Source organism: Ailuropoda melanoleuca, chromosome 10 (assembly GCF_002007445.2).
Source record: "Ailuropoda melanoleuca isolate Jingjing chromosome 10, ASM200744v2, whole genome shotgun sequence".
Lineage (NCBI taxonomy): Eukaryota > Metazoa > Chordata > Mammalia > Carnivora > Ursidae > Ailuropoda > Ailuropoda melanoleuca.
In genome coordinates this window covers 36,283,435-36,310,946 of record NC_048227.1, presented here as the reverse complement: position 1 = coordinate 36,310,946, position 27,512 = coordinate 36,283,435, and the positions used below count along the sequence as shown (strand labels likewise).

At 58.8% G+C, this 27,512-nt stretch overlaps 3 protein-coding genes across 10 annotated transcripts in view; 2 read left to right on the top strand and 1 right to left on the bottom strand.

Annotated features, from left to right (window-relative positions):
• Window positions 1-2,090, top strand: part of PAQR4 (progestin and adipoQ receptor family member 4) — a 4,121-nt gene extending 2,031 nt beyond the window's left edge. The window contains exon 3 of the mRNA XM_002930932.4: window positions 52-2,090. Coding sequence (XP_002930978.2) covers window positions 52-485 — 434 coding nt within the window. The 3' untranslated portion in view covers window positions 486-2,090. The remainder of the gene's footprint in view (window positions 1-51) is intronic.
• Window positions 1,447-11,146, bottom strand: PKMYT1 (protein kinase, membrane associated tyrosine/threonine 1). Of its 8 annotated transcripts, none has more exons than XM_019793714.2 (9): window positions 10,473-11,146; window positions 10,092-10,198; window positions 5,245-5,749; window positions 3,924-4,417; window positions 3,128-3,234; window positions 2,819-2,991; window positions 2,576-2,733; window positions 1,676-1,774; window positions 1,447-1,591 (listed from the first exon to the last, which is right to left on the bottom strand). In XM_019793714.2, the coding sequence occupies exons 3-9, from the start codon at window positions 5,587-5,589 to the stop codon at window positions 1,480-1,482; spliced, it is 1,488 nt and encodes a 495-aa protein (XP_019649273.1). In that variant the 5' UTR covers window positions 5,590-5,749; window positions 10,092-10,198; window positions 10,473-11,146; the 3' UTR covers window positions 1,447-1,479. The 8 variants fall into 8 exon arrangements, with proteins under 8 accessions (XP_019649273.1, XP_034526425.1, XP_019649274.1 ...); XM_034670534.1 differs by having other exon boundaries at window positions 1,688-1,774; XM_019793715.2 differs by having other exon boundaries at window positions 5,245-5,746.
• LOC100475685 (glycine-rich cell wall structural protein-like) lies at window positions 10,706-27,512 on the top strand. Its single transcript, XM_019793712.2, has 34 exons — window positions 10,706-10,853; window positions 12,365-12,574; window positions 15,954-15,986; window positions 16,832-16,861; window positions 16,991-17,020; window positions 17,575-17,616; window positions 17,944-17,976; window positions 18,074-18,133; window positions 18,405-18,437; window positions 18,538-18,591; window positions 18,863-18,895; window positions 19,098-19,139; window positions 20,102-20,161; window positions 20,910-20,939; window positions 21,014-21,046; window positions 21,378-21,407; window positions 21,490-21,522; window positions 22,044-22,079; window positions 22,437-22,466; window positions 22,543-22,575; window positions 23,643-23,696; window positions 23,852-23,884; window positions 23,966-24,001; window positions 24,229-24,264; window positions 24,912-24,956; window positions 25,242-25,283; window positions 25,398-25,430; window positions 25,858-25,917; window positions 25,998-26,027; window positions 26,349-26,408; window positions 26,561-26,674; window positions 26,926-26,970; window positions 27,067-27,120; window positions 27,351-27,512. Exons 1-34 carry the CDS (start codon window positions 10,706-10,708, stop codon window positions 27,374-27,376), a joined length of 1,701 nt encoding a protein of 566 aa, XP_019649271.1. The 3' UTR covers window positions 27,377-27,512.

The following is a 27,512-nucleotide window of genomic DNA, read 5'->3' as shown; positions in this document are numbered from 1 at the left end:
GGCAGGCAGTTCGCCAGACTGATGTGCCTTCTCCTGCCTCTCTCTGTGTAGGAGCTCTGCCCATCATCCACTGCACCCTGGCCTGTAGGCCCTGGCTGCGTCCGGCTGCCCTGGTGGGCTACACCGTGCTGTCAGGTGTGGCTGGCTGGAGGGCTCTCACTGCTCCCTCCACCAGCGCCCGGCTCCGTGCCTTCGGTTGGCAGGCCGCTGCCCGCCTCCTGGTGTTTGGGGCCCGGGGAGTGGGCCTGGGCTCCGGGGCTCCAGACTCCCTGCCCTGCTACCTGCGCATGGATGCACTGGCACTGCTCGGGGGACTGGTGAACGTGGCCCGCCTGCCAGAGCGCTGGGGACCTGGCCGCTTCGACTACTGGGGCAACTCCCACCAGATCATGCACCTGCTCAGCGTGGGCTCCATCCTCCAGCTGCACGCCGGCGTCGTGCCCGACCTGCTCTGGGCGGCCCACCACGCCTGCCCCCCAGACTGAGCCACTGCTGCCCGCCATGCCAGCCTCTCTACAGTCTTCTAGGACCAACAATACCATGCTTCTCCTTCTGCTGGTCTTCAAGGGGCCGACTGCCTGGATGCTTCCAGCAAACGAGACTTCCCAGCTGGGAGCCCTCATCTGTTTGCCCATTCTTCCCTGTGGACTAACCTCTCTACTCACACCTTGGAGCTCTGGCTGCCCCTCCCTGCCACCTTCCTTCAGGGTACTGTCCATGTAGGCTAGAAGGAAAGCTTTCCTTCCTAGGCCTCAGTTTATCCTCTGTGACCTATGAGGGTATGGCCAGAGGGGCTCCAGGGTAATGTCTGGCTCTGGCAGTTGGAATCCTACCAGCTGAGAGCCATGAGCCCATCCTGCCCCAGGTACCTCATGGGTGCCTTACCCAGCCTTTAGCCCGTATTTCCTGACCCCTTTCTGCTCTGCATGCCAGCCCTCCCTGCAGCCTGAGGCTCACCTACCCCTTCTGTCCAGAGACTGTGGAGTGAGGGGTTTGGGCAATAGGACTAGTCTCTTATCCCAGGACCAAGGGGTAGGAGGGCGGCTGCGGCTGCTTTTTCCAGGCAGCTAGCACAGAGACATATAGAGCTGAGTGGCCCGGGGACCCTGGGCTGAGGGCCTCCCTCCACTTTGAGTGCCATGCTCTGATGGCTCAACCTACACAGTGGGGACATGCCTGCTCAGGAAATCTCTGCTCCACACAGCGCATGGCTCCTACCTCCAGTCAGCTGGCCTGGAGCCCTGCATCAGGGCTCAGCCTCAGCCCACCCCGGGGCCGCAGACCCTGGGCAACATCAATAAAAGGGGCAGGAAGCGCTGTGTTGCCACACAAGCAAGCTTGGGTGCTCCCAAGATTCAAATACCTTTTATTAGACATGGGTAGGCAGGAGGCACCCCTGGAGTTCCCAGAGGGACCCCAGCCTCCAAGAGGATTGGGGAGTGGCTAAAAGGTTAAAAGCACCAAGGCTGGCCTGTAGCCTCAGGTTGGGCCCAGTGAGTCCTCAAACAGGCTGAGGAGGTTCCGAGGTTCAAAGGAGGGGAAGGAACCCCGAGGGGGCTCAGAGTCAATGTCACTGAGGTCCAGGGCATCCCTGGGGGGGGGGAAGAGAGACAAATGACACTCAGGATCTGAAAGCCACTACCTCCCAACCCCCCTGGACTCTGGGCCTGCTCACCTCAGTGAGTACCTGTTCCGGGGGGCAGGGGAGCCATTGCGGGGGGTGGAGGTGTTCCCGGCAGCCCTGGCCAGGACGGCCTCCGGAGAGAGTGAGAGCCTGCACAGGGTGGGCCAGACAAGTAAGGTGTCGAGGGGTGGGGAGTGCACTGGGAAGAGGCCACAGCTGGGTGGGAGCAGCCTGCGGGCTCTAGGCTCCAACCTGACATGGGCATGGGCGGTGGTGGTGGCGGGGGGTGGGCACAATGGGAACAGCAGAAATGCGGTGCCCTTTGAGAGAAGCACTTTCACAACTTTGAAAGGCCATCTGACCACACTCAAAGGCCACCTCCATTCTGTCTCAGAACACATGGGTTAGGACAGCTAGCTTTGTAGTGAACTTGTGGAAATGAAGCTTTTTTGGTACTTCCTGTCTATTTTAAGTGTCCTGGTGTCAAGGGGGTGACATTTCCGTAAGGGAGGGGTTAATGGTGTGATTCCTCCTGAGGCCTGTGCCCCAAGCATGTGGTTTTCTTTTGCAGCAGTTTCTTAACTACAGCCCCTCACTTGGCCACCAGGAGTTTCCCAGGGCCCAGCTCCCCGGTGCCTCATCTCTGGGTCCTGGCAGCCCCTGCTGTGTGGGGGCTGTGGCCCTCACACTGCTCCCTCGGGTGGCAGTGCCCGAAGCCTGAAGTTGCTGGTTCTGCTCTGCTCTGCACGTTCCCTGCACCGAGCTTGGAAGAGACAGCTGCATTCAACCTAGGCCAGGCTGCACCCCCACTGGCCTTGGTTCCCTTCCCAGGGCCTGATGGAGGCCAGGTTTGTGGGAGGGGTCCTGCTCAACTCTAATCCTCTTGGGTCTGGGCCTGGCTATTCTGACTGCCCCTTTGCCCCTCCCCCAGTGCTCTCAGCTCTCACCCACCCTGTGCTGTCATCATCCCAGTTGCTGGAGAGGCTGCTGTCCAGGAGGAGGCTGCAGGGTGGGGAGCCAGGTGGGGTGGCTGGTGGGCTCGGGGGCTGCAGCCAGCTCACAGGGTGAGCTAGTCCGTGCCAGAACCAGCACAGCAAGGAAAGCAGGGCCTGTGGGGACAGGGACGAGGGAGGCAGGTCAGACCATGGGGCTGGGGAGCAGGGCAGGGCACCCTGCCACCATCACCCAACTTACCTGCCACAGGGCCCACCCTCGACTGAGGACATCGGCAGCCATATACCACAGAACGCTCCAGGGCCGAGGCTGCCTGAGCATGGGCAGCGCCAGCAGGGCCGAGGCTGTGGCCCGCAGCTTGGGGTCAGGTTCCAGCATCATGGTGAGAACAGAACGCAGCTCAGAAGACAGGCCTGTCCACAGGGCAGGGCCATGTCAGGGGTGACTGGACTGTGAGCCCAGCGGTCCACCACTGCCAGCCATTTCCTCCCACACAAGCCTGCCCTCCCTGAGGCAGCATGCTCCTCTCCATGCTTACCCTCCACTTACCAGCAGTAAACTCAGGGGGCAGATAGCCCTGGCGAAGCTGCTGCCAGCCCTCTCCACCATGGGGTAGCTCCATGTTGCATGCCACTTCCAGGATGGTGAGACCCAGACTGGGAAGGACAGGGGTGTTGACAGAAGAGGGGCAAGGTTGGCCTTGGGACATAGACCCCAGAGCTCTAGACTGCCCAAGAGGGTGGGAAAGGGCTGCTGTCTTCTGCCATGAGCCAGGGACGTGGGGTGGGGGGCTTGGGGGGTCCTGAGGAGGCCCCAACAGGGCCAGTGATGGGACCGTGTCATGGAGCATGGACCCCAGGTACAGCACAGCCTATACAACCTAGTGAGTCCTGGCACCCCTCACTGGACAGGCACTATGGTTACTAACATTACTATCATCGTTCTGTCGATAAGGCTGGATATGGCTGTTCAAGGCAGAACAGTGACTACTAGCATGGACAATGGAACCCAGTGCCTGGTCCAGTCCCAGCCTCACCACTTGCTAACTGGACTTTGGGCAAGTCCCTTAACCCCACTGTGTCCGTTGCCTGTAAATGGAGTCATCATCCCCCCTGGGGGGGTGTGGTGAGGAAACGGGTAAAGTAGCTCTGGAGGGTTCACTGCTTAGACAGCCTGACTCTGCAAAACCCGCTTAACTACAGGGCAGGCCTCCGCCCCTTTGGGACAGGGCGTCCAGCCCAAGGCCAAGTCTTCCTGACTTTGGGCTAGGGTGGTGTTTCCCTCCCTCTGCTAACTGCACCCCGCCCCTGCCCCTCTGAAGAGCCTCCCGCATCACAGCCCTCACCTGAACACGTCCGCCGCTGTCCCATAGGAGCCCTGCAGCAGCTCAGGGGCCATGTACCGGGGGTCTCCTTCCTGCGCCTCACCAGCTCCGGATGTACCCAGCTCAACCAGCAGCCCAAAGTCACCCAGCTTGCAACGGCCCCGGGGCCCCAGGAAGATGTTGGCAGGCTTGACATCAAGGTGGACCAGGCCTTGGCCGTGGAGGTGAGCCAGAGCAAGCAGGGTATCCCGCAGGTAGCCCCAGACCTGGGCCTCAGGTAGGCCGGTGCCCCAGGCCTCACAGTGCTGCTGTAGGCTGGGCCCACACAGCTCTGTCTGCAGGTACAGGATGCCGCCCTCCTCCCAGGCTTGCTCCAGCCGCACACAGCGCGGGTGCTGCCCCACCTTCTCGTGGCCGCCGACCTCGGCCAGCTTGCGGGCCCGGTCCTTGGGGCCCCGGAATGGTGACATAGAGCGCTTTATGGCATAGAGTCGGCCGTCTTCCTTAGAGCGTACCTGGAAGGGAGGTGGTGCCCACAGGTGGGATGGGAGGCGGCACAACCACTTAGGAGGGCTGTCTGGCAGATTCTGTTACGACTGTACGTGTGTGGAGGTTGTAGCGCGGCATCTACCTTAGAGACACCTGCACACGTGCAATAGCAAAAGTGGGTAAGCCACTCTGAGAGCTGAGAGTCCTGACCAGAGGGGTCTCCGTGGCACGTTGTTCTATGAAGAAAGCTGCCTACAGAACCATGTGGGCAGAATGACCTGCTGTGTAGAATATAAAGTGAGTTTGTCTTTGTGTGGTCAACTCTGGAGTTGTATAGAGAAAGGTCTGGAAGGAAGGACACCCACCTAAGAAACACAGTAGTTTCCTCTGGGAAGAACTGGTCTAGGGGCCAATGTTGTTTGTACTTTTTAACAACAAAATTGTCTCTGTGTAGTACTTGTATAAGGAGAATTACCATTTTAAAGGAAATATAAATGATTGGAAATATATTTTAAGAAAAAACAAAGTGGCATGGAGGGTGTAGCCTGAGTGCCTGCTGGCCTGAGGTGACGGGGGAGGGTGTGCACTGCACAGAGGGTGGGAGCTGGCTCCAGGGCAGGAGAAAAGGCATCCGGGAGTGACTGTATGGCGTGCCAGGCTCTGGACAAGGGGAGCGTGTGTACTGAGGGGCCTGAGTGGAGGGAAGGAGAAAGCAGTCAAATCAGGCACTGAGGAAGGGAGCCTGTCAAGCCATGGAAGCAGGCTGCCCAGGACACAGTCCCATCCAGGCAGGGGAGGGAGGTGGGGCAGCGGGGCTCCCCCAGCAGGCCCAGGGAGTCATCACCCCACTCACCTTGAAGACCTCTCCATAGGAGCCGTGGCCCAGGCGGCCAAGCCTCTGGAAACTCTGCTGGAAAAAGGACTCCGGCCGGCTGGGGTCATATGAGGGGCTCTGCAGGGTCTCAGGGGCTTTGCCTCGGAATGACACCCTCCGGGGCTGGGGCTGGTGCCAGCCCGGGGTCCGAGGAGGGAAGAGGCGGCTGATGGGGATGCTGCCCTTGGCAGGGGGCCGGGGTGGGAGGCTCCGACTGAGCCCCCCAGGCCTCTTGAGGGAGAAGCCAGGTTCTGCATGGCGGAAGTAGGCTGGGACTGGGATACCACTCAGAGATGGAGGGGTGCCCTCCGTGGGCACAGGCATGGCCAGCACAGGAGCCCCTGAGGTGCACAGTACAGAGCAGCGTGTCCACTCAAACAGTGCCTGGTCCTGTGGCCCCAAAGAGGCTTCGGAAGAGAGCCACGTCCACCCCGCACACACGTTTTACTTTAAACATGGAGACCACAGGGACACCGAGCACCTGCTGGGAGAAGGCAGAGAACAAATACATATATGCCTGCACACAGTCGTGTGTACCCTGGAGCTCATAGAAGCATAAACTGAAAACCCCACGGCCGTGTCCTAGAGACTCCCACAGTCCAGCAGAGGTTAGGCTGAGATGGGTTCTAGAGCCGGACCGCTGGCATGTATATCCCTGCCACATCACAACCAGCTGTTTGGCTGGTTCTTCTTCCAAAAATGTAAGGTGGAATTATTAACACAGGCCCACCATCTCTTATCTCCAATTCAAAAGTAAAAACAAAGGTCTGAAGTCAAGTTTCTTTCCTGACTTCTTCTCCTAGCTTCGGGGCTAAAACTCATTTCGTGGGCCCCCACTTCCAACTTTGTGTTGCAGAGACTAAGTTCCAGGCAGGTGCAGCAGAGAGGCCAGGGGGTCCCTCTTCCATCAGCCCCTGCTCACAGGACAAAAGGTCTACCTCAGGGCCAGAAGGCTGGGAACAGGGAGGCCAGACCGCTCAAGGCCAAGCTCATTTGCAGGAAGGAAGCTCCCCCGTGGGAAAGGTGAGCAGAGAAGGCCAGAGGCTACTGTCCCCACCCTAAGGCACCAGTGTCACCCAGAGACGGGCACCACTGTCCCTGCCCTCAGCTCCAGAGCTGCGGCCCAGGGATTCTGCCTATGAGAAGCAGGCAATGTGCCTACAGAGAAGCAGGCAATGAAACAGAAAGGTCTGAAGCTCTCCTTGCAGGAAAGAAAAAAAAATATTTGAAACAATGTATGGGAAGTTCAAGCATAAAAGCGCTCTCAAAGTCAGTGGAGGTTTTGGTGGTAAGCAAACAGGAGGAAGCTGGGACCTCCATCAGTGCAACACAGTACCCCATAGGCCAGCTAGTTTACCAGAGAGAACTGGGGAAGGAGAGGGCTAACAAGAGCCTTGTTGGGGTCAGAACAAACCCCAGACACTGAATTCAAAAGCTACCTTGTTAAAGGAGCCCCAAATTAATCAGATCAGTCTATGGAGCAATGGATGGCCTACGCATTGTCAAAAACAACAGAACAATCAGCCCACAATCGGTGGAGTAACAGCCAGGGAAGGGGACGGATAGAGAACCTCTGTGAAACCACTGGCATTCCGAGGTGCCCGTGCACATGTACACACGCCCGAGCTGGGCCCTCTGAGGCGCAGCATCAGAGGCTTCACACCGCAGCGGAAAGAGACGTCACTTCAGTGGGCCAGCCAGTCACTAAGCAAGTAAACAAGCAAACAACAGTCACAATCCCCGGGGGGAGGGGGGGTGAGAAACCAGTATCCACAGTTGCTATAGCATTGTCTAAAATGTCCAGTTTTCCACAACAACAAAAAATTACAAGATATGCAAAGACAAAGGAAAGTGTGACCCATACGCAGGAACAAAGCAGACGACAAACTACCGGTAAGAGGGACCAGATGTCAGATATCACAGATAAATGTCAAAGTAGCCACCATAAATATGTTCGAAGAACTAAAGGGAGCCATGCTTAAGAGAACTAGGATGACATCTCACCAAATAAAGAATACTGATAATGAGATAGAAATTATAAAAAGAACCAAGTGGCAATTATGGAAATGAAAGGTGTAAAACTGAAATGAAAATATTCCCTGAGGGGTTCAACAGTAGATTTGAACTGGCAGGATGATTAGCAAACTTGAAGACAGATCGAGAAAGGTTATGCAGGCTGAAGAACAGAGGGAGCCAATAACGAAGAAGAGGGAACGGAGCCTCAGAGAAATGTAGGACACCATTAAATACGCAGAATGCCACATGGGAGGGAAAGAAGAGAAGCAGCAGGGAAAACATACTAAGAAATAATGGAGGAAAACGTCCCAAATGTGATTCCCAGAAAAAGCTCCCCACCCCAAGAAAAACGCATTAACCTAGCCAACGAGCTCAATGAACTTCAGGTAGGATAAGTGAAGAGATCCACACATAAGAACACAATCTTGAGAGCGGCAAGAGAGAAAAGGACTAATCACTTACAACACCCCCCCCCACCAAGAAGAGTAACCGCTGACTTCTCACCAGCAACAGAGAAGGCCCAAGGCAGTGGAGTGGCATATTCAAAGTGTTGAGGTGGGGAGGGGGAGAATTTGTCAACCATGAATTCTAGAGCCAACAAAACTATCTTTCAGAAATAAAGGTAAAATAGGGATGGCTGGGTGGTCATGATCCCAGGGCTTCTTGCTCAGTGGGGAGTCTGCTTCTCCCTCTGCCTGCAGCTCCCCCTGCTTGTGCTCCCCCCCTCTCTCTCTGACAAACAAACAAATAAATAAATCTACAAAAGAGAGAGGGGGGGTTAATTTAAAAATAAAATAGAGGCAAAATAGGCATAAAAATATAAAAATAAAGAATTCATTGCTAAGAGACCTGCTTTATAAGGAAAACGAAAGGTAGTCCTCCAGGCTAAAAGCACGTGATCCCAAACTGTAATCGGAATCTATATGAACAAGCCAAGCACTGATAAAATTAATTATGTGATACAAAAGACAACATAGGGGAGCCTGGGTGGCATCTGCCTTTGGCTCAGGTCATGATCTCTAGGTCCCATGTTGGGCTCCCAGCTCATCAGGGAGTCTGCTTCTCCCTCTCCCTCTGCCCCTGCTTGTGCTTTCTCTGTCTCTCTCTCTCTCTCTCAAAGGAATAAATAAAATCTTTAAAACAACAACAACAACAAAAAACCCCAATAGACAGTGCAAACACATACTTCTTCTCTTAGCTGATTTAAAAGCAATTATACAAAACAACATGTATGTAATTGTATGCTGGGCATACAACGTATAGAAATGTAACATACATACTGTTAGCCCAAAAGAGGCAGGTAGGAACAGAACTCTACTGAACTAGAAGATGATACCAGATGGAAACCTGCCACAGGAACAAATGAAGAGAAACAGAAGTGATAAGAAGGTCAATATAACAAATATTATACATGTATACTTGCTTTCTATTCTTCCCTCAGCTTCTCAAAGAAATTAAAGACGACCTAAATAAATGGAAAGACATTACACATTCGTAGATCCAAATACTTACTATGGATCAAACGGCAACACTCTCCAAATTGATCTACAGATTCGGTAAAATCAGAATCAGAATCCCAGCGGGCTTCTTTGCAGAAATTGAGATACTGATCCTAAAATTCATATGGAATTTCACAGCACCCAGAATAGTCAAAACAAACTTGGAAGTCTTGCACTTCCCGATTTCAAAGCTACAGCAATCAGAAAACAGTGGTATTCTGGTCTGTCTGAAGGACAGACATATATACATATCAATGGCATGCAACTGAGAGTTTATGAAATAAACCCTGACATTCATGGTCAATTGATTTTGACAAGGGTGACAAAAAATTCAGTAGGAAAGAAGTCTTCTCTATAAATGGTGCTGGAACAACTGGATTTCTACATGCAAAAATCACTGAGGAGAAAACTCTGACTTAACTTATTTTTCCAAGTGTGAATATTCATATATTTCTTGATGGAAATCTTAATGTGTTTGATTATGGGATAATGCCCTAGGCCCACAGGTGGTGTTACATATAAATGATATGTGTGCCCTATTAGCTTTCTAAAATCAGACATGTTGAATTCAGAAACACACCTAGCCACAGGAGTTTGTGGACCGGTAATACCTCAGGGAAGGCTCAGCCCAGTGTCTGGCATACAGATCCCCCAATAAACGCTGTTACAGAGCAAGTAATATATAACAGTGTTCTGAGCAGTAACTGAAAGAACACACAAAGTGCAGTGGTCTCAAGGGTGTGTGTGGGGAGAGAAAGGGCTGTTGTGTTGCTATAATGTTATAATAGAAACAAAAACAAGAACACAAAAGAGGAGTTCGATTTTGAGAGGAAGCCACAGTGTATCAAACTTGATACCATACCCAGCAGGGAGTGAATCAGTCGCAGAACCGTGAGGGAGCAGTCGTCTGAAGTGTGCCCTCCAGTCGCTGGGACAGTGAGGGGATGGGGGAGGGATCCCCGCAGGGACCTGCCTGGAAGACACCCTACATCCTGTGGGGACCCTTCCTCTGAGGGTATTCACCTCAGGATTCCCATCTCAGGGTTTCCTAAAGCGCAGAACCAGGGTGTCAGCACCCCCTCCAGAGCCTGTTAGAGGCCCAGTCCTAGCATATTTGGGACACCAGGCACCTGCATCTTAAGCCAGTTCTCAGACCACCCCAAAGTCCATCGCATTCCAGCACCACAGGCCTGGCCAAACAGCTCTGGGGAGGGGATGGGGACGGAGAAGCAACAGGGGCTCCCCGGTGAATCCAGGGTGGCCCGGAGCAGGCCAGGCCTGCGTGACCTCGGGAGCTTTCGGGGGCCTCACCCTCTCCCTGGGCCGGACGCATTGCTGACCACGGTCTACCGCGCTAGACTGTGAGCTCCTCCCGGGCAGGGCCACAGCTGGTTCACCTCCGTGGACGCGGGGAAGCCCTGGCGAACATTGAAGAGACCGGCTGTCACGGGGGAGGGGCCGGTAAACCGGGGGCAGTCGCTGGGGAAAGGCGCTCCCAGAAAGCAGGCAGGGAGGCCGGGGAAGGCCAGGAGGGCCGGGGCCCGCCCCGGGAGCCGCGGCAGGGGCAGAGGGCGGGGCCGCCGCGGGCAGGGCGCGACCCCGCGGGGCCCGGAGGGGGGGAGGCTCACCACGGGAGGGGCTGTCAGGGGGCTTGTCCCGGCCCAGCACCCTCAGGACCCGGCCTGTGCTCACCTGGACGGGTGGGCGGGGCGCAGCTCAGCAAGGTCCCAGATTCCGGGTCGGCAGAGGCCGCGGAAGCCCCCGGGGCGGTCAGGCGGGCGGGGGTCTGCCGTCGACGGCTCTCTACCGGAGGACTCTCGGAGGGGGAACGGCCCGTGAACGCGCGCAGAGCCGGCTCGCGCCAAAAATTCCAAACCGGCCTCGAGGCCCCGCCCAGGAACGCCTCTTTCTCTGCCCCCTCCCCGATGCAGCCCATCAGAGGCGCCCAGGCCGCCGGGGCTCCGCCCCCCACGTCCCTGCGTGCGCGTCACCGGGCCCGCTGCGCCGGCTCCTCGGTCCTTGGCCTCTCATTGCGCAGGCGTGACGGCTCCTCGGCGCCAGCCAGGCTGGAAGGTGCTACCCGCTGCGGTGTCACGGCTGAGGGGTGGCGCGGGGTCCGAGCTTGCCGGTGGACCTCTCCCACTCGGTTCCCGGGATGCGGACAGACCTCCAGACCCCAGTCCCGCACGCACCACCCTCGCCTCGCTGGCTTAGTTTTTGAGACTATAAAAGGGGCGGTTTGCCTCAGAGGTGCCTCAGGAGGCGGTCCCGCAGGACGCGACGGGAAGTCCCTGCGGCCTCCGGGTCCCAGCGGGGTGGGGCGCCCTGGGCTCGCGGGCTCCCTCCTGCCTGCCTAGCACCGCACCGGGATGCCAGCATTCTCCCCACCCGCGGGAAGCCGTCCAGCCAGGCCGCAGCCACCTCCGAGGCAGCCCTAACCATTCTTTGGGTTTGAGATTAGAGCACAGCCCAACCCTGCCTCAGCCCCTTCCTGGCTGCACGACCTTCGGAACGCGCCGGGCCTTTCTGAGCTTCGGCTTAGTCCCTTCTCTGGCAAAAACCGAGCTGATGCAGCTTCCGCCGCGCAGCTAGAGGTTCAAATTGGATGATCCCCTTAAAGTTCTTAGCGGGGAGCCGGGGCGGAGCAAGCGCTGGTTCCTAACAATAGCGCGGCCGGGGTTTGCCCCTTCCTCCGCTAAGGGCACCTTTTATCCGTTTAGCAGGGTGCTTTCAGGCCATCTTTTCTAGAACGCTCCCCATCTTATCGCATCTCTTTTCCCACCTTATTTTCGTATTGCGCTTATCTCTGTCTGAAATTCTGTCCTCTATTTACTGGTTTATTTGTTGACCACCCATCCCCCAAGTTTCTGACAGGTTAGGGTTCTCAGCCCATTGTGGTGCCTGCACCTTCGGCGAACATTCCAGGGCATGGACCAGCACGGGAGGGCCTGGCATACCAGGTTAGGCTCATAGACCTAGAGTTTCTTTGGGGCCCCCCCCCCCCCCCCGCCACAACACCCTTCCTTTGCATTTGCACCTGTGGCAGCCCCAGCCCCTGTGACTCAGGCTGGATCCTTGTGAAAGACCCCAAGCTTGTCCCCAGAAGGCCTGGGGAAGCAGGTGGCCCCCTCTCCAGCTGCCATCCCCTCTGCCAGCCCCATCTCCAGGAGTCCGGGACCTGGGGCTTCTTCCAGGTGCCCAGTCTTGAAAGCCTAATTTGCAATAATCTAAATATTTTTTTAATTCAAAAATATACTTCCAATGGATATTTCCCTCTGTGGGAGGATTGTAATACGAAGTTAAGTACAGGGAGTAGATGAGAGCATGGGCCGTGGAGTAAGGAAAATTAAGGCTCTACCCTGCTTTGCCACACACATAAGCTGTGCTGCCCTGAGCAAATTGCTTTATGTTTCTGGGCCTGTTTCCATGTTTGTAAAATGGAGATGATCGTTCCTACCTCCTTGTAGGGTAGGAGCACGAAATAAGAAAATGAATGCGAAGTGCTGAGCTGAAGGCTGAGCAAGCACACAGTAGGAGCTTACTCACTGTTTAATAAAAACAGTAATATTCCGTCATTTGTATAGTGTTTTTCAGTTTTCAAAGCAGCTGTCGGGGCCAAAAGGAAGTTCCTGGAGGAGAGGAACCAGCACCCCCACACCCGCCCCAGGACCACAGGGGCAGAGGCACGGGCCCGCAGGTTTCGGGACCAAAGACCTTGGCTGGGGCTCCGTCCGCGAGGAAGCACCCCCACCCCGGCCCAGGCGCTGGATTGCCGGGGTACCGCCCCCGCTCAGGTGAGAGCCGGCTCGAGCCCCGCGCGCCCCCGTGTGTCCCGTCGCCGGAACAGCACCGTGGCCGCACCCAGACTCTCCCAGGGAAGTCGGTCACCGCTCACCTGGGAAGCCGCTCAGCGATGGAGCAACGAAATGGGACTAAGGTAACTTAAGAAAAGCAGGGAAATGACGGCCCCAAGGGCGGACGTGGCTACCGTAACGGAAGAGGAGATCGTGACGGGTGCGTCTGAGGAACTGGTCTGGTGTTAGCGGCAGTGGGTGTCCCGTGGGTATCTGTTACAGTGCGCGTTTATCTTACGCACGCTTCTGTATGTATGCCTTATTTCACGCTGGCATAGGTTTTAATAAGCCGGCAGGTGGATGGCGGGAGGGCGTTAACGGAGGTCAGGATTGCACCATGCGAGCGCCTGGAGGTGCCAACAAAGGTGTCCCAGAGGCAGCCGCTGGAGGGGTCTGGGCTAAAGAGCCGCCAGATAGAGGGCCAAGAGGGTGACCAGAGGGGACTTCGGCAGAGTTGCAGGTTCACAAGGCGCCTGCCTCCCCTCCAGCTGTCCTCCCCAAATTCGCACCCTGGCAGGTGCTGCTCAGAGCAACTGGCTGGGAGTCCGTCAACAGCCTCTGCCATTTTAGGCGACATACTTCCTGGGCCTCCGCCTGGCACTTCCAACACCCAGCTGTCACCTTGCCCTGGGCTTTTAGCTCTGTCCCCTCAAAGTTGCTCCTCTCCTGGGAAGCTGGGCCACCATGTCCCCTCACGCCTAGGAGAAAAGGGTACCCCAGGCCAGGACTCCATCAGGGGCTGTCCCGGCCTCCACATAGTCCAGGTGCTCTTAGGCCAGGGCAGGGCTGGGGATAACCTGAAGGGACTGGACATGTTGGGGTGGGGGTGGCGCCATTGCATGGGCCAAGGGTGCCCAACTGGGCTTGGCCCGGGGCAGCATCAAGCTGGCCCAAATGCCCAGGCTGGCTGGCATTTTCCACAGGCCCATGCCAGCACCCAAGCCGCCTGGCAGTGGTGGTGGGCACCAGCATTTCCTCAGCCTGTACCTCCTGCATGGCCCCTCCTGGTCTGTGCCCGCCTCCTCCTGGGCCAAGCTTCCCTGGCACCGTGGGACAAGCCTTGTGTCTGGGTCTGTAGAGGGGAACCTTAGCTATCCTGCATCTGAAGCAGACATCTGGGGCCCAGACCGACATAGGGCAGGTGGAGAACAATGCAGTGTCTGGGGTAACTGGGCCGCAGACGCCTGTCTTCGAATCTCAGGCCCCCTGCTTAGGAGCTGTATAATCTGAGCCCAGTCCCTTCTCTGCTTGTTGCCCCATCTGTAAAACAGGGTAAGAAGCAGCTCCCCTGCAATGGCCCTGACGTGGTAGAACTGTTAGTGCCGTCATTTTACGGGAAAGAGAACGGGCTCAGGGAGGCTGGATTACTGCTCCAGCATCCCGGCCAGATCGAGCAGGTATTTGAACCCAGTCGGAATCAAGTGGCCGGCCTGGTGACCACAAGACCACTGAGAGGCCCTCGATGAGACCAGGGAGCCAGCACTTGCCTTTACGGTGTGGAGCAGGTGGCCTGGCAGGAAGCCCTCCCTGGGGAGTCTGCAGAGATCATCCCAGATGTTCTGGGCGCTTGTGGGGTGGTGGGGGCCAGGGGCCACCCCAGAGCTCCTCCCAGCAGCCAGTAAAAGGTCCAGCCCTAGGACTCTGGGTCACGGCTCTATGCCAGGCAGGGCATGTGGTGGTGCCACACTGGGGCATTGAGCTGAGGGGACCCAGTGGAGCAGAGGGGCCTGAGTGTGGCAGGGAAGGTGCACACCATGGGCCCGGCCATGGGAGCGTGGTCCCGGGGTGCAGCCCAGGATGTGGGTGGGAGAGGAGGCGAAGAGGGAGGGGAGGGACAGGCACATCTCCATGCTGGGGGGCACCTGCTCAAAGCCCTGCCATCCACTGTGGCTAGAGCTGGCCCCTGCACGCGCCGTGGTCACAGGAGCCTTGCAGCAGGCCGACTCCCCACTGTAACCCCTCTCTAGGCCCCCACCCTGTCAGGCAGCCTGACCTGGCAGGCCGCCCTCCTGAGCCAGAGGTGCCAGGAGGGGCTGGCTGGGCAGGGGCCAGTCCCTCAGACAGGGTGTGGAGCCTTCTGGACTAGGGCCCAGGGGGCCTGAGTCACTGCTGTCCCCAGCCAGCTCGGTGGGGTTCACTCCTGGTACTTGCAGGCCTGCCTCTTCTGTCTTTGCGTACTTGGCTCCCCACCAAGTCCCCCTGCCTGGCCCGGGCTCCAGGCTCATCTGCCACCCCTAGAAACAGAGCTCTTACTCTCCCCATTGCACCTTAGGCAGTGCCACCACCCCCCCGGCTCCAGTCTCCCCAGCATTAGAGTCACTGCTGCTGGAGCTGAGCAGGAAATAGAGGTGACACTGAGAGGGCCCCTGCAGCGGTTGGACCCCCACCAAGCCTTCAGGCAACGGTGACCTTCCCTGGACAGGCTCCCTGTGTATCATCTCCGCTTATAGAAGGGATGCTGGGGCATACTCTTGGACGTGCAGCCTCAGCGGGAGCCCAAGGGTCACCTCCTGGTGCGGTCCCGGAGTCTCCGGGGTGAGATAAGCTAATAGCCTGGCTCTTCCTGGACAGCCTAGTGGTCAGACCCAGTCTCCTGCACCGTTGCCTCTCCACATACCTCTGGAGCACTGTGGCCTCTGCCCCCGGCTCTCTGTGTAACACAGCAACTCCTGAGTTCTCCCCTGCCAGCCACCCCCCATTTCTGCGCCTGGCTTTCCCTCCTCTCTCCAGCTGTGTTTGGGCTGGGCCTGGGGTGCCTGCCTGCCCCTTGCCAGCTGCTGGGAGGGAATCTGAGCCCCCGAGGCCTGGCGCCAAGGCCCCAATCCTGACAAGGGTGGAGGAGCCTCGGGGGCCAGGTGGGGGCCTGTCGCAGCTGTCAGCACTCATGATGGATGAGGGGTGGGGCAGGGAGAAGGCCAGGCTTCCTGCCACAGATGGAGGTGGTGGGCTGGCCCCCTGGGGTCTGCCAACAGAGCCTCTGCCACTCACAGCTGGGGGGCCTCGGTGAGAGTCCCCACCCAGCAGGGGTGTTTAAAGGCCCAAGGGGTGTGTGCCCTTGCACTCCACTCGGCATCATGGGCACCTGGGCCTTCCCCACAGCCCTTTTCCTGCTCTGCTTGGCTTCTGAAAGCCTACAAGGCGGTGAGGGCGGGAGGCAGGGAGCTGAGGTTGGGGCTGGGAGGTCTAGGCATAACACCGGGCCAGTGCTGGGGCTCCGAGTGTGTGAGGGTTTTGGGAGGTTCAGGGATAGATGCCTGGGTCCTTCTCCCTCTCCATCTCTGGGGTCTGCACCCTGAGTCAGCACCTCCTTGCTCCCCAGGGCTACCTCCATTGTCTCCGGGCCTAGGGAAAGGTAAGTGGTCCTTGCTGGACTGGGGTCAAGGAAGAGGGCCCAGTCTCTCTCCTAGGGGTCTGGGAGATCTCTAGGGGAGAGCCCTGGATGTTCCCTCCCTGGTTCTGGGATCCAGATGTGGGGCCCAGGAGAGCACAGGGTCCCTCACTGTCTTCATGGCAAACAGTCTTGTCCATAGTTAGCTCAAGTTTGGGGAGCAAAGACACCCCACACCTTTGGAACCGGGGTGAGATAGGGCAGAACGTCAACTCCAGGCATGAGAACATCCCAGAGGAGGGGCTTGGAACTGGGTCTTCAAGGGGGCCAAGCTGTGACAGGGAGGGGTAAGGACATCCTGACAGTGAGAAGGGGCAAAGGCCTGGAGGTAAGGCAGGAGGGGAGAAGACAAGGCAAGAGGCCCAGAGGGTGGGGCAGGTGGGGTCAGAGTGTCACAGAAGGGTCTGCACTCCTGGGATCTGTGGGGTCCTCAGGATGGGAGAAAGGGCCCTCTCCTGAGACCTGATGCATCTAAGCTGCATGAGAGAAAGATGGGGGGTGGGGCACCAGGAGGATGGGATTTCCAGGAAGGGAGGGGTCTGTAGACTCTCCAAAGATTGGAGGGGAGAGGTGGACGTGCCCCTGAGGAAGGCGCAGGGGATCTGCCCCCGGGGATATGGCCTGAATACCTCCCGCTATGCCCCTTTCTCCAGGCTGCTCACCTGGCACTGTCCTTGCCCCTCCTCTGACCAGAGGGGAAACAGAGGCCCAGAGAGGGGGTTGCACTCTTGCTTGCGAAGTGGGAGGGGTAGCATTCAGGTTGGGCTCTTTGCCCCTCCTAAGTTAACCCCCTTCTCTGCAACCCACAGGCTTAGGGAGCCCCAGTGACTACAGATCAGGTAAAGCTGGCCGGGAGGGTGGGCAGGGTGGGTGCAGCTGTGTCCTCTGAACAAGGGGGAGGCACCCCAGCTCTTGGCCACTCCTGGCCCTTCAGGCTCAACTTCTTGTCTTCACCTCCCCCCCACCAGGCTACGGCTCCCCCAGTGGCCTGGGAGCAGGTGAGAGATGGCCAAATGGGATTTTGGGGTTGGGAGAAGCAGCCACCTCAAAAATATGTGGGGACAGTGCTGACCCCACACCACCCTGCAGAGAAGTGAACTGTGACCACTTCTGGCTGGTCTCCTTTTCCTCCTACACACACTCCCCTCCCACCTAGGAATCCATCAAGACTGTTCTGGTGTCCTCTCACCCATGTGCCCCACCCCAGGCACCCCCAACTCTTTCCTGTCCCTGCTTGTTCTGTACCGCCCCCACTGAGCCCCGTTCAGGGTAGGCAAGTCTGGCTCACTGCATGCCCTCTGAGCCGGCTGGGAGTGGGCTCCAAGGCACCCTTCCTGTTCACCAGCGGGGCTCTCCACCCTCTACGGGAATTCCCATAGGCCTGCCGCTCAGAATGGCTAGGGGGGAAGGGGTTCTGGGACCCTCACCTAGTCCCTGGATCTCCCCTGGGTTCAGAGGGGCTGTTAGACCTCGGAAGCCACGTGGGCACTGCCCAGCCCCAGCCCTGTCTCCCCTCCTTTCTCTCACACCCTTATCTCCATATGTCCCCCAGGATTTGGGAACCGGAACGGGAATGGTCTGGGAGCCCAGCCAGGTGAGATTGGTGGGCTCTGGAAGTTGTTCTGTCTTCCTCCCTCCCAGGCCTTAGAGAGGAGGATCAGGATTTTTTAATGATTGAGGGGGCAGAGAGGGAGCCTTCCAGTTTGCTGTTTCTGGTGGGGTCCAAGGGTCCTGTACCCCCACCCCAGCTAGGACCCCAACCTCCCCTGTTCATCCCTCCCTCTCTCAATGGGTCCTGCAGGTCAGAATGGCTACAGAACAGGTAGAGGTGGGCCCAAGGTGATTGGGAGCTGGGGTCAGGAATCTAGGTACTCCTGAAATGGGATCTGAGACCCTCACTTGATCCCCATCTCCCTCTCAGGCATTGGAGGGGGTGTGAAACTTCAGAAGCCAGGTGAGTCCCCCCACCCCATATCTCCCCATCTCTGCCTTGCCTCCCCCCCCCATTATTCCCTTATTCCTCCCTGACTCCCTCCTGCCCTATTCCCCAGGGTTTGGAAATGGAAATGGGCTGGCAGCAGGGGCCTTCCCAGGTGCTGTGGCCCAGCCAGGTAAGGTGGGAGAAGAGCATGGGGCTGAGAAGGCTGGGTCAGCATTGAGAGGATCTTCTCCCAGGCTCCCCCAGAGCAGAACTGGTGACTCATTGGAGGTGGACGAGAAGGACCATTAAAGTTTTGGGGAGAAGGGCACCCCTTTTTTACTCCCATCTCAGCTTGGACCCCAAAAGCCCTTTGCCTCACCCCTCAGCTCAGCATGGCCCTGGAGCCCCAGGAAGAGGTTGGGTCCCTGGGATCCCCTCATCTACCACATCTCTCTCCCCAGGTTTTGGAGGTGGTGTGAAACCCCAGAAGCCAGGTGAGACGCCCCATCCATGCCCACTCCTCCCTCCACCCTGCCCTCTGTCTGGCTCCCTTTGACACCCTCTTCCTTATTTCCTCTGGCTCTGTCTCCCCAGTATATGGAAATGGACTGGGAGCTGGTGCCTTCCCAGGACTGGGAGTCCAGCCCGGTGAGGACACCTGGAGCCTGAGCCCAGGGAGGAAAAAGGGGGAGGAGGGGTAGTGTTGGAACAGGGAATAAATAGGGGAGAAAGTTGGGGCGGGGAAGCCTCTTTGTTTCTCCCCAGGCCTGGGAGGGGGAATGAATCTTCAGAAGCCAGGTGAGGGGAGAGCGGCCCTCTCTCCATGTCCCCGGCTTGGGCATGTGTTACCCTGCCGAGGGGTACCCCTCAGAGCAGCCCCACTGGCCCAGATCCAGCCCCGCCTGCCCTCTCTCCACAGGCCCTGTGGCTCAGAATGGTGGCCAGGGACCAGGTATGGGGTGGGGACTGGGGGACATAGGCATGGATGTGGGGGTTCAAGGGAGCTCTGCGCTCCCTCACCTGGTCCCTGACCCTTTCTCTGGAGTTGGAGGGGGTGTGAAACCTCAGAAGGCAGGTGAGCCGCATGCTGTCCCGATGTCTCAGTCTTCCACCTGGTCTCCAGCTTCCCCATACTCTCTTTTGCTGTCTTGCAGGATTCGGCAATGGGAATGGCATGGGAGTCAGAGCCCAGCCAGGTGAGGGCACCTGGGCCAAGCTGGGCTTCTGGGGAGGAGCAAGGGAGGTCAGGGACTGGAGGGCAGAAAACTGATTTCTGGGGGGAGAATAGGATGGGATGAGGTCCACATGTGGCTCCGTGGCTCTGAGTGTTTCCCCAGGCCCTGCCTTCCATCCCCCAGTCCCTGACTCTCCTCCCCGAGGCCATGCCTCACACTGCTTTTCCTCTCTAGGCTGCAGCACTGGCAATGGCTGGGGGCCCAGCCATGCTGGGGCAGCTGGGGTGGGGGCACGTGACTGGAGAGGTCAGGGTCCGGCCCATGCCGTGATTCCTAGCAGAGGGGCTCTTAGGGGCTTATTAATTTTGCTGGCATTCAAGTGCCTGTCCCGGGGCAGACCACATGCCCAGTCTTGGGGGGCTTTAACCTTGCATTGGGGCATACCCTTGGCGTTTTAAGTTACAGCAAACCACCTTGGGTTCCAGGACCTGTTGGGAGGCCTTGAGGAGGCTGGGCTCTGCCCACATGGCGTTAGGAAGTGTGGGTCAGAGGGACCCAGGACAGCCGTGGGGAGAGGTCTGGGGGGTGGGTCCCTTGCTGCCTGCCTCCCCAGCCTCTCTCCAGCCACAGGCCCCATGGCCCCGTCCCCCACTCTGGTAGCCAGGCTGAAAGGAAGGATGTGTAAGGGGATGGCAGGGATCCAGGCAGCAGGGTGGGGGAGTCTGGGGGCCTAATCAGGGCCACCCTGCTTTTCCATGCTCAGAATGGCTGTGGACCAGGGTAGCAAGGGCATGGGGTTGAAGCTGGGAGCCAGGGCTAGGCTTCTGGGTCCCTCACCTGCTAGTCTCTCCTCGAGGCTTTGGAGGGGGTGGAAAACCACAGAAGCCAGGTGAGCCCCGCTGTTTGTCTCCCTGTCAGCTATCTCTTTGTCTCTGCTCCCAAGCCCGTGATCCCCCTTAAATCCTCTTGCTCTGTCTCCCCAGGATTCAGGAATGGGAATGGGCTGGGAGGTGGCGCCTTCCCAGGAGCAGGAGCCCAACCAGGTGAGGCTCTGGAGCCCTAGGAGTGTGGGGGTCACTGAGGCAGCCCAGGTCTAGTTAGGATCCAAGAGAGGAGGAGGAGCTGGGGGGACACACAGACAGTCTCCTGGTCTTCCCCATGCCTGGGAGGGCTGAAGCCACAGAAGGCATGTGAGACCCGCTTGCCACGGCCACCTCCCCCACCTGGTGTGAGCATCACTAGTTCACCGGACCACAGGGGCTGGCCAGGTGGGAGACAGGCCCCTCCAGAATGGGGGGGGGGTGCGCTGAGGTGGGTGCACAGGAAAGGAGTGTGAGTACAGGTGGCTAGGGGGTGCACAGGTGGGGAGCCAGGAGCATTTGGGGAAGAGGAGGCGGAGGCCAGGGAGAGGACTGCTGGCTGAGGCCCCCTGAAAAATCTGTGGGTGCTTGAGCCGGGGCCTCCAAGAGAGCACCAGAGAGGGTCCAGGCTCTGGAAACAGCTGAGAGGCCGAGGGGGCGGGAGCTAGTATGCACCCTGGGCTTGGTGGCGCAAAGCCGTGTCACAGAGTCGGCCTCCCTGGCTGGCTGATGCATGTGGTGGCCGTGACGCCCGACCAGATGGGACCCAGGCAGCAGGGGTGACATTCAGGCTCCCCAGGGAGTCGGGCCCCAGGGGGAGGGCAGGGGCTCAACTGGGTGGGGGAGGCACTGGATTTGGAGCCACAGGGGCCAGATCCCAGGGGAGCCTCTGAGAGAGGCTGGCCCCAGAGTCCCTCTTGCCTTCCGTCAGGTCCTGCAACTCAAAATGGCTACGGACCAGGTAGGCACATTCTAGGGCTCTGGGGACACCCGGAGATGGGGACTGGGCCCTCATCAGCTCCCTGTCTCCACCAGGCTTTGGAGGGGGTATGAAGCCCTGGAAGCTAGGTGAGCCTCACCCCTGCCTATCTCTCTCCACCCCTAAACCCTAAGCTCCCCTCCCCCATTCACACAGCCCCCATCTGTCCCCCAGGATTCAGGAACGGCAATGGGTTGGGAGCCCAGCCAAGTGAGACTGCTGGGATTTGGGGGTCCGCATCTGGGTGTCCTCTCCCATCTCCCTCCAGGCCTTGTAGGGGCAGGATTGGTAAATAATTGAGGGAGCACTGAGAGAAAGCCTCCAGGATTCCAGCTTTCGGGCTTGGCTCTGAAGGGGGCACTATCACCTCTCCCTCAGCTGGACCCCAAATCCTGCAACTCACCCTTCCTCTTCCCACAGGCCTAGTGACCCAGAACGGATATGGAGCAGGTAGGAGCAGAGTGGGGAGGACCCTGGGGAGGCCTTCAGACAGGGCTCCCGGGCCCCTCACCTGCTCCTGTGTCTTCTCCAGGCTTTGGCGGGGGCATGAAGCCCCAGAAGCCAGGTGAGTCGGCCCTGGTCTTGTCTGTATCCGTGAACCCCCTAAAGCCAGAGCAGCCCCTCCTCAGCCTCCCTGTCACTCTCTAGGATTGGGGAACCGCCAGAGGCATGGCCTTCCCAGGGGCCAGCCCAGGCTTCTAGCAGGGAGAGAGGAAGGCGGAGGGCTGGCTTCCACATGGTGAGGGGTGGAGAGCTTAGCCTGTGGCCAGGGAGGCCTGGGGAGGAGGACACGACCTCGCACCCACTGCTTCACCAGCCCGCTGCTGCCCTGCCCCAGGCTGCCCAGCTCTGTCCCAGCTCCTCCGGAGCCCCTCCAAACCCTGCCCCTCACATCGCCCGGGGCCAGGAGCCCAGCCACGGGAGGGCAGCCAGGTCTGGGTCCCAGGGGTTGGGAGAAAAGCAGGAACTGGGGGCGCAGGGGACCCTGAGGAGAGGTCTGGTGGGGTTGACATCAGCCTCCACCTCCCCCCAAACCCTGAGCGCTCCTGCCCCCACTCATACCCCCTGTCCTTCTGTCCTCACCAGGATTTGGGAATGGCAACGGGCTGGGAGCCCAGCCAGGTGAGACTGGTGGGGCTCGGGGGTGCAAGTGTGGGCGTCGTCTCCCGTCTCCCTCCAGGCCTGGCAGGAGCAGCTGGCAGGGCCCCTAGGACCCCTGGTTCTGGCTGGGCGCCAGCCCCAACCTCTGCTCATCCCTCCTACCCCCACGGGCCCTCGAGCTCACAAAGGCTACAGAGGAGGTTCTGAGGGGAGAGGAGAGGCGGGCCTGCTGGGGAGCGCTGGTCCTCACCCCGGCTGTGTTATGGGGAGAGGGTGGGGCTGGCGCTGGAATAGCCATGGCAGGAGGCCCAGGAGGCCCCGGGTTTCTGGTCCCCCCCACCAGCCGCCCTCCATACCTGAGCCTCTCCGTCCCCACAGGCCCTGCGGTTCCCATGGGCTACGGACCAGGTAGGGGAGCGGGCACTGGGGTGAGAGGCCCAGAGATGGGGAGTAGGTCGCTCACCTGCTCCCATCTCTTCTTTAGGAATCGGTGAGGGCGGGAAGCCAAGGAAGCCAGGTAAAGCCTTCCTCCTCCCCGTGATACTGTGATTCCTAATAAGAAATAACTATTTGGGGGCGCCTGGGTGGCTCATTTGTTAAGTGTCTGCCTTCAGCCCAGGGCATGATCCCAGGGTCCTGGGATCGAACCCTGCATCAGGCTCCTCTGCTGGGAGCCTGCTTCTTCCTCTCCCATTCCCCCTGCTTGTGTTCCCTCTCTTGCTGGCTGTCTCTCTCTCTGTCAAAATAAATAAATAAAATCTTAAAAAAAAAAAAAAAAAGAAAGAAAGAAATAACTATTCGGTCTCCAGTTCCCAGCACAGAGCCCCTCAAAGCCTCGGAATTTCCTAAGTGAGGAGAGCGGTAGAGGGGTCTTTTGTTATGTTAATGAGGTAACTTTTGGAGAGCCCCTAAGTCACCTGGGGTTGGGGGCTGGTTGCCAGGGGAACCCACCGTGTGATGGGAGGGTTGGAACTTTTGGTGCCACCCTTTGACCTCTGGGGAGGAGGCCACGCTGGAGATGGAAAGGGTCACCAGCCATGCCAGTGTAACGAGGCCTCCCTAAAAACCCGAAAGGGCCAGTCAGGAGAGCTTCTGGGTGGGTGACCCCGTGAAAGTGCAGGGAGGGCGGAGGCCCCTCAGGCCTTGCCACATGCCTGGGCTCTTCTTCTCTTCCATCAGCTGGTTCTGAGTTCTAACCTTTACAATAAGCCTGTATTCTAGTAAGGAAACTGTTTTTCTGAGTTCTCTGAGCTGCTCTAACAAACCAGTCACACCCAAGGGGTTGGGTTTATAGCCAGTGGGCCAGAGTACAGGTGGCCACCTGGGCTGGGGGTGGTGCCTGAAATGGGGGGTGGGGGACTGAGCCCTTAACCTGTGGGGTCTGAGGCTGTCCGCAGGGGACTGGTGTCAGGACTGAGTTATGTTGTCAGACACCCAGCTGGTGTTGAGACAACTGCTTGGTGCTGTGGGAAAATTCCAGAATTGGGATCAGTGTTAGAATCGGGCCCCTACTGCTCTCTACCCCCAGAAACTGTCTACTCCCCTCACTGCTTTCCCCCTCACAACCCACACCCTGTCTCCCAGTTTACAGGAATGGGCTGGGAGCCAGAGTCTTCCCAAGCCAGGGGGTCCCTCCAGGTGAGGGAGGCAGGGGCAGGCCCTCCAGTGCTGGGAGGAGGGGGCCCAGGGGAGGAGGGGACACAGGGCCCCATGAAGCCCACTTGGGTCCTGGGGAAGAGAAGGGGGCAGGGTGGGGTCCAGCTGTCACTCAGCCTGTTTTTATCTCTCCCCAGCCCTGGGAAGGGGCCTGAGCCCTCCAAAGCCAGGTGAGCCCATCCCTGCCCTTCTCCTGCCTTGCCTTGCAGTTGCCCCCCCAGCCCCAGCCCTCATGGCTGCTTTCCCCCCAGGATACATGCCAGGGCCTGGGCTGCTGCTCCCAGCACGTGAGTGCAGTGGGGGCTTCAGGAGGGGAGACGGGGCTCTTTCTTTGGAGCTTGAGGTCTGAGGTCTGAGGGGGCCTGTCTCTCCTGCAGCTCTGGGAGGGGGTGTGAAACCTCAAAAGCCAGGCAAGTGAGAGACTCCCCATCTCTATCCTGCACCTCCTCCTGCCTCCTTCCAGAACCCACCCCACACAAATTACTACCCTCATATCCCTGCTTTTTCCCTCCAGGATATGGCAACGGAAATGGGGCGGGGGCCCAGCCAGGTGAGGCTCCTGGGGCAGAGCTGGGGGTGAAGGGAGGTGCACCAGGAGAGAGGCAGGAGGGATGATGCCGGAAGGCAGAGGGTGTAGGTGGGCCAACAGCAGGAGCCATGTTAGGTGTGTGGGTCCCCTTGTCCCCCAAGCGCCAAGGGAGTGGGGCTTTCTCTGGTCTAGCCAGTGGACCCCCTTGGAGGCTCTGTCCGCCCTGGGAGTCACTACAGGCTGAGGCTGGGAGAGTGGCCTGGGGTAGACGCTAGCCTGGGTTCACTGCCTCTCCCCAGGCCTCCCACTTTGGGGGTCCCTTCTGATTAAGGGGGCGGCTGGGGCCCCAAATCTCAGCCCTCTCCCCCAGGGCAGAACGGCAAGCTCCCAGGTCAGTGTGGAGTGGGGGGCCTGTGGGGCACCAGGGGATACCTGGTCCCAGGAGGGGCTGGGTCTAGCTGGGCTGCTCAGAACCCCCCATGGCCGTTGTCTAGCTGAGACTGAGGCTTGTCACAGAGCCAGCTGAGGGAAAGCCTAAACTCTGGCCCTGAGACTCCAGAGGACCCCCATTATGGCAGCTCCCCCCAGCCCCTTCCCCCAGGGCAGGCTGCAGCGTTCCCAACCCTCTTTGCCCTAAGCTCACTCCTATCCCATGGCTTTCTCCCTAGCACCGACTCCAGCCATCCAGTGGGGGCTGAAACCTCAGAAAGCAGGTATGACTCCATCTGCCCCGTCCCCAGGCCAGATCAGGGTCACTCCACCATCATCCTTGGGCCCCAGTCTGCCTCAGCTGTTCAGGCTCCTTAAGGCCAGGGTGTCCCTCCCCTAGTCTACCTGCAGTCTCTCTTGCTGCTTTCTAAGCCCATTTCTTCTGGTTCTTTTCCCTGTCGATAGGGAGTATCCCTTCTTCCTCCTCAGAGCCCCTAAGGTCCATACTTGGCCCCCAAGGAGTTAGGGAAAGTCTGGGTGCTCTCCACTGATCTCCATTCTCCTCACAGGATACCAGCCCCTGAATGGCTATGGACCAGGAACAGAACTGGGTAAGGAGGCCCTTCCCCTGCCCTCCTCTCCTGTCCCCGAGCTCAGGAAGAGGGGAGGCAGAGACTTCGGCTATCTCTGACTTCTCCATGTCTGCCCCCCATTTCCTCTCTCAGGCTTTGGTGGTGGCCTCAAGCCTCAGAAAGTCGGTGAGTCCCCTGGACCCTCTGGGTGCAAGCTCGTATCTTCCCTGTGGCAATCCCTGCTTGTCCTTGTTTCTTGCCGTGGCTGGCTCTTTCCTTACTGAACCAGCACGCATTCACTCTGCAGTAGGCCATAATGACGGCCAGAGACAGGTGCCACCATGTGTCTGGTGAGGGTCAAGTGGCACACTGAGGTCCAGTCCTGGGGTGGAAAGGGAAGCTGCCTAGAGGGAGGCCAGGAGAGGCTTCCAGAAGGTGGGGCCCCAGAGGTTGCACAGGGTTAGCTGGCTGAGTGTGGGGGGAATGCGTGTGGGGCCTTCTCTGGGTTGCCTCAGCAGTCTGTCTGCCGCCTCCTGTCTCTCCATGAGCTGGTCACCCTGAGCCTCCTCCCTCCCCTGACTCACCCAGCCTTTCTCCCACTGCTGTCTTGCAGGTTTTGCTTACGGGAACGGTCTGGGAGCTGGGGTCTTCCCTGAGGCCCACCTGCAGCCAGGTGCCTGGGAGTTTTGGGGTGGGGTGTGGGGTCCTGGACTCAGGGACTACTCGTCTCTGACCTTCTCCTCCCTCCTCCAGAGTTCCCCGGGGCCAATGGCTTTAGGAATGGTGAGTCGGGGGTGGGGGGGGGTGGCCTGGGTGGCGCAGTCGTTAAGCTAAGCCTCTGCCTTTGGCTCAGGGCGTGATCCTGGCGTTATGGGATCGAACCCCACATCAGGCTCCTCCGCTATGAGCCTGCTTCTTCCTCTCCCACTCCCCCTGCTTGTGTTCCTTCTCTCGCTGGCTGTCTCTATCTCTGTCAAATAAATAAAATAAAAAATCTTAAAAAAAAAAAAAAGGAATGGTGAGTCCAGGACAGAGGACAGAGTGCAGGGGCTAAGGGGGAGGGACATCCAGGGGCTGGGCAGGAATCACTTGGATCTCTTGCAGGATATGGGGAGGAAGCACCAGTGTACACCAAAGCAGCAGTTCCAGGTCCTGAAGGAAATGGTAGGAAATGAGTGTTTAGGGGGTGAACCCTGGCAAGGGACATGGGGACCAAGCCAAGTCGGCAGGGCCCTCTGAGGGCCTGGGGGGCTTGCAGCATCCTGGATGTCCCGCACTGATGGGCAGGGGTGCCCACAGTAGCTCTCCTTCTACAGGTCAGGCCGGGGCCCTAAGGGGCTCTTCTTGGCCCTCCCTGCAGCCCTGGGGGCTTGCCTTAAAGCCTGGATATGGGACTGGAGGCGCATATCCAGGGATCGGGAGCCAACCAGGTAAGGGGGTATGTGGAAGAGCATCGTGGGCTTGTCAGGGGTGGCTGTAGGGAGCTGGGTCCTGGGCCTAGGCGCACCCACAGCCCTGTAGAGAAGGCGTAGGACCGGGACAGGAAGGATTAGGCAGGAATGGCTAGGGTTTGAGGAGAGACAGGTGGAGCAGGAGACATGAGACCAAGATGGGGAAGTGACAGACCCCGAGTGAAGGCCACTGGGGACTCAATGCTCACACCTTCTGTCCCTCCCCCCAGCGACCTATGGACAGCTGAGGCCAGAGCTGGGCCCTGGACCCTTCGGTGAGTGGCAGTCTCCTGGGGCCTGGGGTGAAGCTGGGGAAGGCAGGACTCTGAAGTCCTCTAGTGAACTGTTGCTCTGGGTTGTCTGTGCCTTAGGCAGCCCTGAGGTGAAAAGAGGCAGCAGCGGCCCACTGGAAAATGGCTATGGAGGTAAGAGGGGTCACGGTGACCCTGTCCCCCACTTGCCCTGTGCCACCGTCGTCGTTGCCCTTCCAGGCTGCACTGGGCTGTCCCAGCCCTTGGGAGGGACAGGAGGCTCTCAGGTCACCTTAGGTTATCTGCTGAGTGACTGATCTGAGAGACCAGAGGAGGGACAGGGCTCAGGTCCCCTGGGAGATGAAGAGAGGTCCAGACCTCACCAGGGCCCTACCTTTTCCCAGGCCACTGCCCTCTTGGGAAATGCTGAGCACCGAGACCCTTCCACTGAGTGCCTCTCTACCACAGCCTGGTGTGTTGGGCAAGGACGGCCAGACTCTGGGGCTTGGCTTCTGGCCTGGGGTCTCCTGCGGGCTGAAAATATTAATAAAGGCGACATGCTTCCC

Excerpts from the sequence above, each read along its gene's own strand:
- PKMYT1 (XM_019793714.2), bottom strand. The coding sequence starts at position 5,589 with ATGCCTGTGCCCACGGAGGGCACCCCTCCATCTCTGAGTGGTATCCCA. Across the intron at positions 2,992-3,127 it reads GCCCCCTGAGTTTACTGCTG|GCCTGTCTTCTGAGCTGCGT; the intron begins GTAAGTGGAGGG and ends CCCTGTGGACAG. Across the intron at positions 2,734-2,818 it reads GAGGGTGGGCCCTGTGGCAG|GCCCTGCTTTCCTTGCTGTG; the intron begins GTAAGTTGGGTG and ends CTGTCCCCACAG.
- LOC100475685 (XM_019793712.2), top strand. The coding sequence starts at position 10,706 with ATGCAGCCCATCAGAGGCGCCCAGGCCGCCGGGGCTCCGCCCCCCACG. Across the intron at positions 18,134-18,404 it reads AGGTGCTGTGGCCCAGCCAG|GTTTTGGAGGTGGTGTGAAA; the intron begins GTAAGGTGGGAG and ends CTCTCTCCCCAG. Across the intron at positions 22,080-22,436 it reads CGGGCTGGGAGCCCAGCCAG|GCCCTGCGGTTCCCATGGGC; the intron begins GTGAGACTGGTG and ends CCGTCCCCACAG.